Here is an 11,840-nt window from a genome sequence, read left to right as displayed (position 1 = left end):
AGGGCCACTGAGTATGGCCTGGGAAGAGTCCCGAGGATCAGAAAGGGACTTGAAGGGTTGCATTTGACCCCCTAGGGGTTCTCCATCCTTTTCTCTGACTGGCAGTGGATTTTCAAGGTCTGAGGTAGTGGTCTTTTCTAGCCTGCCTTCCTAAAATCTTTTTAACTGGAGAAACTTGGGACTGCACCTGGGATTTTCTGTATGCAAAGTATTTAGTCTGTCACTGAGTGCCTCTGAATATGAGCACAGCCTTTCCATCACTAAACACACACACACACACACACACACACACACACACACACACCAGCCACCTGCATGGTCATCAGCAGCACATCCAGAGCTGTAGGCTCTTCTGGAGATGAGATGGACTTGCGGCTTGTCTGCAGCTTTGAGAGGGGGACCCAGTGGACGCTTTCAAAGGTCTGATTTGTCTTCACCTCCTTTAGGGTCACAACTAAAATATTGCCCTGCTTGTCTTTGATGGGCTCAAAAAAGACATGTCCCAGATCCTGAATTCCCAGCAGACCCTTCAAAGAGAGGAAAAAGTCATTTATGGAGAGTGGAGTCTGGCTCTAGATAGCATATCCTCTATACTCTCCAAGGGTTTTCCATGGTACCTTGGTTCCCGAATGGCTTGGCTCCTGAACAAATCAGCTCCCAATGCCGCAAGCCCAGAAGTAAGTGTTCCAGTTTGCGAACGTTTTTTGGAAGCCGAACGTCTGACTGAACAGCTTCTGCGGCTTCTGCTTGAGTGCAGGAAGCTCCTGCAGCCAATCGGAAGCTGCGCCTTGGTTTTCAAACCGTTTCGGGAGTTTGAGAACCAAGGTACCACTATAACAGTAAAAGGTACTGAGCATTTAAATATTCAGACAGAAGTGCTCCTTTGCTACCTAAAGCCAAAGTCACCTGACAATACATGAATAATAAGCAGGGCTGTCAACAGATGAAAACATATTTTAACAATTAACCAATTAAATTTACATACATTTATATATTACAACACTTTGGCAAAGCTGTTTTTAGTGAATCTGAATGAACACAATGTTTTTTACTCATTATGAAGAGTGACTAAGATGGCCATTGGCTTCTTGAAATCTTTACTTTCTGCTGTCTGTCAATGCAAATATTCATTGTACATAGTTAAAAACTTGCTTGCGAAAAAGCTTAACCACCTATGGAACTGGCTATACATGATAGCCAACAAGTACAGCCATTCAATATGTCACTATCATTTATAATACCACCAGGCTGAATAACCTTTCATCGGGAAACTGGTAGGGTGTACATAGTCTGCACCACTGCCCTCCCAATCTTCAGTCACCCCCTATTTTCATATTTGTTACATATTTATTTCTGCTTATTCTCCGCCACCTTTGAGGTCTGTTGTCAGGCAGAAAGGAAGAATAGGTTAATATTTTCTGCAATCTATATCACTTTTCTCAATAAGTACTTTACTGGCATTGAAGGAATCTGTTTCGGAGGACTACTTCCAAGTACTTGGTGTGCATTATATATTTGCAACTAAACTTTTAACTAATGAATTGCACTAGTTAATCAATTAAAGCTTGATCTATTAAGATACTTGTTAAAACATGCAAAATATAGCATAAAAATAGAAATGTCTGTTTTGCTCCCAATAATGTAGCACAGAGACGACATAATGGCTTCACAATGTGCATGTCGGGTATGAAACAAATGTTTGAACAGATAACCATTTATTATTAGGATTTTCCCCAAGAGGTGAGTTTATGTTGGAAAGGAACACAGAAATTGGCCCCTGGCCAGAAACACTCCCAAGAAACTCTGTACCTTATCAATTGCTTCTGCCTCAAACTCAAATGCCTTCTTAGTGATGGATATGTCTCCTTGACTTTTCAATCCTACCCACCTGCCTGAGTTGCTTAGTACACTGGTGCCTCGGGTTAAGTACTTAATTTGTTCTGGAGGTCTGTTCTTAACCTGAAACTGTAGCTAATGGGGCCTCCTGCTGCCGCTGCATGATTTCTGTTCTCATCCTGAAGCAAAGTTCTTAACCTGAGGTACTATTTCTGGATTAGTGGAGTCTGTAACCTGAAGCGTCTGTAACCTGAAGCGTATGTAACCCGAGGTACTACTGTATATGAAGGGCATTAGATCTATCTAGCTGAAGTTCAGATCTAATGATTTTGACCTAAATATCCATGGATTGAGCATCAGATGTATGAGTGATATGTGCCTAGCTGGCAAAATACCCATCTTTGGCACTCCTGTGCCTTGAAGAGGCCTCTTTTCTTACCTGCATCTGTGAGATGGCCAGAAGCATCTTGAGACGTGTTTGCAGAATGCAGGAACACGATGATTGGGAGACAGTGACACACTGACGCAGCCACAGGATTTCATCCCACATGCACGATACCTACATCAAGTATAGCAACAGGTCATTTTAGGATTCTCATGTCTGCCCAGTTCTCCACACCTGCCCATACAGCAGGTATGGAGTTCCCCGAGTTCAGCATTTTTTTAAAAAAAATGAATAGAGGAAACATGTTTGTATCCTAACTAGAGTCCCTCTCTCGCTGCAACTGTGCACCTTTTCATATTGTCCTATGCTAGGTTCCCTCTCCTTATATTTAAATTTGTCTTAAGTAAAGTAACAACATTGTTTTTTACTTACTAGAAATAGGATGTCAAAGGTAAATTTTCAATGGACTACAAAATATGTATTTAGATGTAAATTTATAATGTTCTTTTAAACATATTTATTTAACCAGTTAGACCCAGTTCTCTGAGTGCATGTTCTGGAAGTTGGGCAACAGGGGCAGTACAGGATTCCTTTTGGTGTACCGACCTCCCCGCTGCACCAAGGATTCCCTGCCCGAGCTGCTTCAGGTCGTGGCGGATGTTCTCCTGGAGACACCTAGTTTGGTTGTCCTAGGGGATTTTAATATCCATGCCGACACGACCTTACAAGGGGGCGCTCGGGACTTTGTGGAAAGCATGGCCTCCATGGGGCTGTCCCTGAATAAGTTTGGCCCAACCCATAGTCACGGACATGCCTTGGACCTGGTGTTTACCTCTATGGATGTTGGTGATCTGACACTAAGTAAAAGCGAAATGAAAGAAGTGCCATGGTCAGACCACTTCCTGGTGCAACATGACTTCTCCGCGACCCTTCCCCTCTGCAGGGAGGTGGGACCGATTCGGATGGTCCGCCCCCGCCACTTAATGGATCCAAATGGTTTCCAGAGAGTGGTAGGGGATGCTTTATCCCATGTTGATGGCCTTTCAGCTGATTCCCTGGTGGCCCGCAGGAATGTGGAGTTAACCAGGGCTATTGACTGTTTGGCTCCGAAGCGCCCTCTCCGACTGCATGGAGCCCGGACAGCCCCGTGGTTTTCCACAGATCTGAGGGCAATGAAACAATCGTTGAGACAGCTAGAGCGCCGGTGGTGGATGACCCATTCTGAAGTTGACTGGACACAGGTTAGAGCTCAATGTCGAGCCTACCAAGTGGCGGTAGCGACAGCGAAGAAGACTTTCTTCACCGCCTCTATTGCATCTGCAGAAAACAGCAGCAGGAGACTTTTTCAGGTGGTCCGCAATTTAGCGGAACCACCTGCTACATCGGGGCCCAGTATGGGCCACATGATCTCCTGCAATGATTTTGCAAAGTTTTTTGCAGGTAAAGTCGCTCAGATTCGGGAAGAGGTAGACACCACCGTGGGAGCAGGGCCAGGGCGGGAGAGTGCTAGAGTCCTGTCTAGTCAAATTGCGTGGGATCAATTCCAATCTGTTACCTCCGAGGATGTGGACAGGCTGCTTGGACGAGTGAAACCAACCACCTGTCTCCTTGATTCTTGCCCATCCTGGCTTATAAAAGCTAGCTGGGAAGGGCTGGGCGATGGGCTTCGTGGGGTGGTGAATGCTTCCCTCCGTGAGGGAGCCTTCCCAGACCCGCTGAAAGAGGCGGTTATTAAACCGCTTCTTAAAAAACCATCCTTAGATGCGGCCACGATGGCCAACTATCGCCCAGTCTCAAATCTTCCATTCTTGGGCAAGGTGATTGAGCGAGTGGTTGCTGAACAACTCCAGGCACGCCTGGAAGAAGCGGACCATTTGGATCCCTTCCAGTCGGGATTCAGGCCTCATCACGGGACTGAAACTGCCTTGGTCGCACTGGTTGATGATCTCCGGCGGGCTAGGGACAAAGGTGAGAGCTGTTTCCTAGTTCTGCTGGCTCTCTCAGCGGCGTTTGATACCATCGACCATAACATCCTTCTGGACCGTCTTGAGGGGCTGGGAGCTGGGGGCACTGTCATACAGTGGTTCCGCTCCTTCCTCCTGGGCCGTGTTCAGAAAGGGGGGGGGATGAGTGTTCAGACCCCTGGGCTCTCACTTGTGGGGTGCCTCAGAGTTCTGTCCTCTCCCCCATGCTTTTTAACATCTACATACAGCCGCTGGGAGAGATCATCAGGGGGTTTGGGCTGGGTGTTCATCAGTATGCGGATGATACCCAGCTCTACCTCTCTTTCAAATCAGAACCAGTGAAGGCGGTGACGGTCCTGTGTGAGTGTCTGGAGGCGGTTGGAGGATGGATGGCGGCTAACAGATTGAGGTTGAATCCTGACAAGACAGAAGTACTGTTTCTGGGGGACAGGAGGCGGGCAGGTGTGGAGGATTCCCTGGTCCTGAATGGGGTAACTGTGCCCCTGAAGGACCAGGTGCGCAGCCTGGGAGTCATTTTGGACTCACAGCTGTCCATGGAGGCACAGGTTAAATCCGTGTCCAGGGCAGCTGTGTACCAGCTCCATCTGGTACGCAGGCTGAGACCCTATCTGCCTGCGGACTGCCTCGCCAGAGTGGTGCATGCTCTGGTTATCTCCCGCTTGGACTACTGCAATGCGCTCTTTGTGGGGCTACCTTTGAAGGTGACCCGGAAACTACAACTAATCCAGAACACAGCAGCCAGACTGGTGACTGGGAGCGGCCGCCGAGACCATATAACACCGGTCTTGAAAAACCTACATTGGCTCCCAGTACGTTTCCGAGCACAATTCAAAGTGTTGGTGCTGACCTTTAAAGCCCTAAATGGCCTCGGTCCAGTATACCTGAAGGAGCGTCTCCACCCCCATCGTTCTACCCGGACACTGAGGTCCAGCACCAAGGGCCTTCTGGCGGTTCCCTCACTGCAAGAAGCCAAGTTATAGGGAACCAGGCAGAGGGCCTTCTCGGTAGTGGCGCCCTCCCTGTGGAACGCCCTCCCACCAGATGTCAAAGAGAATAACAACTACCAGACTTTTAGAAGACATCTGAAGGCAGCCCTGTTTAGAGAAGCTTTTAATGTTTATTGTATCACAGTATTTTAATATTCTTTTGGAACCCGCCCAGAGTGGCTGGGGAAACCCAGCCAGATGGGCGGGGTATAAATAATAAATTATTATTATTATTATTAACCTAAAATGACACACATTCAAAAATCACCCTACTAAGTGGTCACCTTAGTGAACCAGAGAAAGTCCTGCATGAGCAGGCAAGAATAGGTGTCATCTATCTCGACCACAGGGATCTGATCCTCATGCGTGACCAGTATGTTGTCATCCTTGTAGAATATTGATGCCAGATACAGGCCCCTGGGAAAATAGAAAAGAGTTAGCTTGGGAGGGATTCATCATCATCATTGTTTTTACTGGGAAGTATTCTTTCCACCATGGTGAGGAGTGAGGAATGGAAGAAAGATACAGCAGCTTCCCTCCCTATTTCCCTTGTTCCCCTGAAGTGCCTGGGAAACAGTGAAGTGACCCACACACCCGGTTTCTGGGAAACTCAACAAATATAGCAAGGGGGTGCATAGGTGGACGGATGGCATATTCTCCCCCCACCTTACCTTTTCAGTGTTTTTAAGAATTTGCTGCCAGGGTGGAAGAGATACTTCAGACTCTTGGAGACAGAGTGTTTTCTGCTCTGTGGCTGATTCTTACAGGGTTCTGAGGAGCAAAGCACATGCAGAAGGCATTACACAAACCATTATTTATACTACTGTCAACTCATCCTTTTTCTTATTACCTAGCCTTGTGTATATATCTACTAAAGATTCAAGATAAAAGACTAGGCTGATTAGGTAAAACCAAGAAGATATGACATTCATTCCCCATTTCCCCCTTGGTGCAAACTATTACTCTGCCAAATTCACATAGCTCTTCCTCCCCCTAGCTTTTGTGTGAGGGTTTCCCAGAACCTTTTCCCCTTGACCTCTCTTTTCTTCAGCTTTCTATGTTCCAGTCCCTCTTTTCTCTCAACACTTTACTATCACCCACATTCATTCTACAGGAACCTGCTGATTTTGTAGCATGCTGGCTATTTTGTTCTATTTTTCAGCCATGCTACCAACTGGATCCCTGCTTTCTTTCCACTGTTCCTTCTGTAACTAAGCCTTGCTCCTCAAAGGTTGTGAACATTCCATCTCTAAGGAGGGCTAGCAGACAAGCGGCAACCAGTTTTTAACCTATTAAATATGTACAGAAGATAAGGACTGTAAAGCACAATTAAAGTTCCATATATTATTTTAATTGTGCTTTATAATTCTTGTTTCACTCATCTTAATAACCCTGTGAGGGATGTCCTAAGTATTTTAATTTAAAAAGCAGAAGATAATCAAAAGATCCAGCAATCTATGTTTGTTTGAGATTCAAAGAGAAGTAAAAAGTCGTAGTTGGATTTGTACCCTTAGATCACATAGATTGTCCCTATAGCAGTTGCCTGTAGAATTTGAACTCAGTTCCCAAACACCACTAACAGACCACACTAGCATACAAAAATCAGTTAACCCCAGTGCTCAAATTGCAAGGGAGCTAGAGGAGTCCCAGTCTCCTTTACCTTTTGTAATGGTACCAATTAGCTATTGTTTCTAGAAGGGTATGAAGTATAACTTAGCTAAAATTTGGGGGAGTCAGACAGCAGAAGATTTCATTAAGATGCTTCATAATATTTCATCCATAATTAAGGGCTGGTTTCCGCAGTTCAGTATTATGGCTCTGGTCGAGATTTGTTTATTGCATACCGCAGTTATATTAGTCAGCAGATCCAGGTAGGAACAACAAGGAGGATGCAAGAGAAAGGCCTTGTCATCTGCTGTGAAAGCAGAGCTTCGACCAAGCTGGAGATTCTCATATAATTTACAAACTCATTTTTGAAAACAAGAATATACTGGGACATCAGCTGTTAGCCTCACTCGACCCTGTGGTTATTTATATACACTCTCTTCTTGGTGCATAGGAAGTTGGCTTGATTATTTTTTTTCTGAGGGTTTCAGCAGCTTATTTCCTTCATGAGCTTTTCCATAGAGCATGCATAGTTCTCCAAAATACAGCATCTGATTACTGCAAAGATTTCAATGATTCCCTTAAAACCACTGGGAGCCTGATACAAGTACAGTAGCACCTCGGCTTACGTAACCCTCTTTACGTAAACTTCACATTACGAAAGCATCAAACCCGGATGTATCGGGCCAGGTTTTGCCGCATGCACAGAAGAGGTCTCCCGCCCCTACGTGCATGTGCAGAAGCGGTCTACTGCCACCCGCATGCGCAGAACAGTGATCCTCGGGTTGCGGAAACCTTGGGATCTGGCTGGACCTCCGGGACAGAACCTGTTCAAAACCGGAGGTATCACTGTATATTTAATAGTCTTTTACCACTTAGTTGGGGGAATGGTACTGGTCAGACAAGACTATAATGTGCAGAGGAATTTCCACAGGTTTCAACAGGAGTTTTCATTTAATATGCTAGCAGTGGCCTTATCTATTCACCATTTCTCCTTCCCATCAATTCCAATTCGTTAGCAAACCATGAATGTGGGATGTAATCCACTGAGAGCAGTCAAATACAACATTCCTTCTTTTGCTAGAGTGGACATGCAAGGAAATGTTTGGTCCAGCCAGTCAAAACTTCCTGTTCCTCCTGGCCTGGAGCATCCTTCCTTGCATGTGACTAGTGGGTAGGCGTGACCTGGTAAAAGGCCAAGGCAGGTTCGAATCCCTGCTACGGGGTGAGCTCCCATTGCTTGGGCCCTGCTCCTGCCAACCTAGCAGTTTGAAAGCATGAAGTGCAAGTAGATAAATAGGTACTGCTCCGGCAGGAAGGTAAACGGTGTTTCCGTGTGCTGCTCTGGTTCGCCAGAAGCCGCTTAGTCATGCTGGCCACATGACCCGGAAGTGGCTTAGTCATGCTGGCACATGACCCGGAAGCTGTACGCCGGCTCCCTCGGCCAGTAAAGCGAGATGAGTGCTGCAACCCCAAAGTGGTCCGTGACTAGACACAACCGTCAGGGGTCCCTTTACCTAACTTTAAGCCTAAAGCCTGCCTTCAGGGATCACACTGTGCTCTGCCCAATCATGAGTAAACTTACTTTTTGTTATTTATGAATAAGACTGTGGTGTCTTTATTCATTTAGGAGGGATTCAAGGGGTCTTACCAGGAAAATATTAGAACACATTTCAATCTGGACAAGCCAGATTGAATTGTGTATTAAGAAACTCACACGAGTTTGCAACTAGTTTTCTGTTGTGTAAAGGGGAAATGCACTCTGCTAAGTAAAGGAACTTGCTAGCGCAAGTTAGGAAGGATATTAATAAACAACATATCCTTTCCTGTCACTCTAAACATTCCCACAATGAATAGGCTCTTCAAGAGAATTGGTATCTAAACTGCCTATGGACACAAAAGTGGGACTCACCGTGACACACACATTGTTGGTGCACCATCTTCACCTGGCTTAGAAGATGGTCCAAAGCTTCAGCTTGACCTCTTCGCCTTGGTGCCCGCCCATCATATTCTCTCCAGTCTGAAGTGGGAAGCAAATAAAATACATAGAGAAATAGCAGCACAAGCTGTTAGCAGTTCCAGTCCATTACAGTATTTCCCCCTCACAGTTGTTTCAAACCCATAGTACACTATTGAACAGCTTTCTGGATAAAACATTGCTCAAAACACAATTGATCTATTGACACTAAAAGCTAGACTTGATGAATGGGTGAAGATCATCACCATTTGAAAGCCTTAGTCTTATATAGTGGTTTTCAATTTACAGGTCAGACCCACAACTGGGTCCGATCCTTACCTAAATGGATCAAACCAGCAATAGCACCACTACCAACTTTTGTATGATCATTTTCGATCTTTAGATCTGGTTTGCACATAATACCAAATCACGAATGAGCAAGCATGAGGGTTCCTGACAAAGAGTGTGGCTGCATCCCTCTGTCATGCAACTGCCATGCTATCTGGGGCTAAGCCATGTCATTATGTCTGAACCTGGGCTCATGGTTTGTCTCTGCCAGACAGATCATGAGTGGTAAACCAAGAACAAACCTTGGTTACAGCTTGTAGTTTGTCTGGAGTGAGACACCTTAAGCCTCGATTTAGACATATTAAGCCACACCATGGTTTAGCTCTGGGTAGCACAACAAGGAAAGGACTGGGGAAGGAGTAAAAACATCACTGGAAACCCACATGCTTGCTTGTTCATGCTAAGATATGGTTTGGCTTAGTGTTACAGGCTAAGTCAGTCTTAATTGGTTTAAGACTGAAAAAGAGAAAGAGGTGACAGTAGGAGAAGGGGGGAAGGGGAAGAACACAGAGGAAAAATATGGGTATGTACAGTAAAAGGCCCGTGAGGGAGCCTTCCCAGACCCGCTGAAAGAGGCGGTTATTAAACCGCTTCTTAAAAAACCATCTTTAGATGCAGCCAATATGGCCAATTATCGCCCAGTCTCAAACCTTCCATTCTTGGGCAAGGTGATTGAGCGAGTGGTTGCTGAACAACTCCAGGCACGCCTGGAAGAAGCGGACCATTTGGATCCCTTCCAGTCGGGATTCAGGCCTCATCATGGGACTGAAACTGCCTTGGTCGCACTGGTTGATGATCTCCGGCGGGCTAGGGACAAAGGTGAGAGCTGTTTCCTAGTTCTGCTGGATCTCTCAGCGGCGTTTGATACCATCGACCATGACATCCTTCTGGACTGTCTTGAGGGGCTGGGAACTGGGGGCACTGTCATACAGTGGTTCCGCTCCTTCCTCCTGGGCCGTGTTCAGAAAGTGGTGGTGGGGGATGAGTGTTCAGACCCCTGGGCTCTCACTTGTGGGGTGCCCCAGGGTTCTGTCCTCTCCCCCATGCTTTTCAACATTTACATGCAGCCACTGGGAGAGATCATCAGGAGGTTTGGGCTGGGTGTTCATCAGTATGCAGATGATACCCAGCTCGACTTCCGGGTTGACGCGATCGGTCTAATGGCGGATTCCCTCCGAGCTCCGGAGGGAATCGGCTCCGCTGAAGACGGGTCTTGCCGCGCCGGCGACGCGGGGACCCTTAGAAACCACAGGTGCTGATACCTGTGGACTTGGTGACTCAGTGGGCACCTTAAGCACCCTCCTCGACAATCGAAGAGCCTTTTTAAAGGCTGCGGAGAGGGTACGAGGAATGGCGTGGTGCTGGGAGTAGACCGCTACTTCAGTGGAGTGAAGCCGCAAGCCATTACCGGAGAGCGTCAACTTTCTTCCCGACATTTGGACTGGAAATAAATACCCCGTGAGTAGACGGAAATTTGGACTTTAAAAGAAATTTATACCTTTAATTTGGAACGAACGGAGGGATGTGCTAAAGGGAAGTCCGCACCCCCCTACATACAGACAATTTAAAGCAAGGAGCGAAAACCTAAGATCGGAATAAAAAATTTCGTGTCTTTTGGGACTGATAAGAGATTCCATTAATTTGTGAGAACAAGCTTTTATTTACTTTTAAGTTGCGCCGGAGGGAAGAGGTGAACTTTGAAAACTCTTGTGTACCCCCCCCCTGGACCCGGGAGCGTCCTGCATCAACCTCGCGTGAAAGAACAGGAGTTTGACAGCTGTTAATTGAGCTGTCAAACGGCTGGATCAAGATAAGAACTGCATTACTTTATATCTCTCTGATTTAAAGGTGTTACATTTAACTAGAAGTGGTTGGAAACAAAGTAAATAACAAGGTATAAGACTGTTGGCAAAGAACTCTAACAATGGCAATCCCCCTAGGGGGAACCAGTGACACTACAATGGCTGCAGAAGGAAAATTACTAGCACAAATAGAAAGAGCCTTTTTTCTCGTGGGAACTTTACAAGAGCAAGCTATGGCTATGGACAAACAACTCACGACCTTGATCGCTAAAACAAGCAACCTTGCTGATGGAACTAAGGATCTGACTCTGAAAGATTCTGCAGCTGAAACAGAAAAGATATCTTTGGAGCTGGTGGAAAAGGAGGCTGGAGGGGAAAAAGTACAGATAAAAAATTTCGAACAGGACCTTTTGCAGTCAGGGAACAGAGAAGTTTTTTGGATTACAAACCATGAGAAGAGAAAAGCAAAGGAGGAAGCCATTGGACACTATGGAACATGGGAAGTTAAAAGAGTAAAGAAACACAACTGGGACTTCCTCCTCTTTTCTGGCTTGGATGACTTTGAAATTCGGGGCAGAACCCTGGCAGCAAGCTTTTCCAATTAGGTTTGATTCGAGAAAAGATGAAGTGACTGTGACAGACATCCCTCGAGATCTGAAGACCAACAAAAAAGACTACCAACAGAACAGACAGAGAGAGACTGAAAGAGACTTAAAGGCCTCTGATGTGAGGAATCCGGGCTAGGAGTTTCATGGGAGGACAGTTATTTGGGAAGGGACAGATACCTGGGCAGGGAGGAAGGGGGAAAAACAGAATTCAAAAATTTTATGATTTTGGGGTTTTATAATTTTGATTTATATTTCAATATAAAAAAGGGAAATTTATGGTATAAGAACCTTGATCGATCTTAGATAAAGGATCTAATGTATATAAGTG

General features: G+C 45.9%; 1 protein-coding gene across 12 annotated transcripts in view; it reads right to left on the bottom strand.

Moving 5' to 3' along the window:
* The window catches only part of LOC309329068 (ankyrin repeat and fibronectin type-III domain-containing protein 1-like), a 367,804-nt gene that overhangs the window by 19,813 nt on the left and 336,151 nt on the right, over positions 1 to 11,840 (bottom strand). For all 12 annotated transcript variants that reach the window (XM_081839531.1, XM_081839539.1, XM_081839537.1 and 9 more), the window contains 5 exons: positions 8,710 to 8,817; positions 5,864 to 5,963; positions 5,477 to 5,609; positions 2,276 to 2,395; positions 312 to 527 (listed from right to left, as the gene is read on the bottom strand). In XM_081839531.1, coding sequence (XP_081695657.1) covers positions 312 to 527; positions 2,276 to 2,395; positions 5,477 to 5,609; positions 5,864 to 5,963; positions 8,710 to 8,817 — 677 coding nt within the window. The remainder of the gene's footprint in view (positions 1 to 311; positions 528 to 2,275; positions 2,396 to 5,476; positions 5,610 to 5,863; positions 5,964 to 8,709; positions 8,818 to 11,840) is intronic.

The sequence above is a fragment of the Podarcis erhardii genome (genome assembly GCF_964252035.2).
Source record: "Podarcis erhardii genome assembly, chromosome: 14".
Taxonomy (NCBI): Eukaryota; Metazoa; Chordata; class Lepidosauria; order Squamata; family Lacertidae; genus Podarcis; species Podarcis erhardii.
The sequence above is the reverse complement of the archived record's forward strand: the minus strand, read 5'-3'. Positions and strand labels throughout refer to the sequence as shown.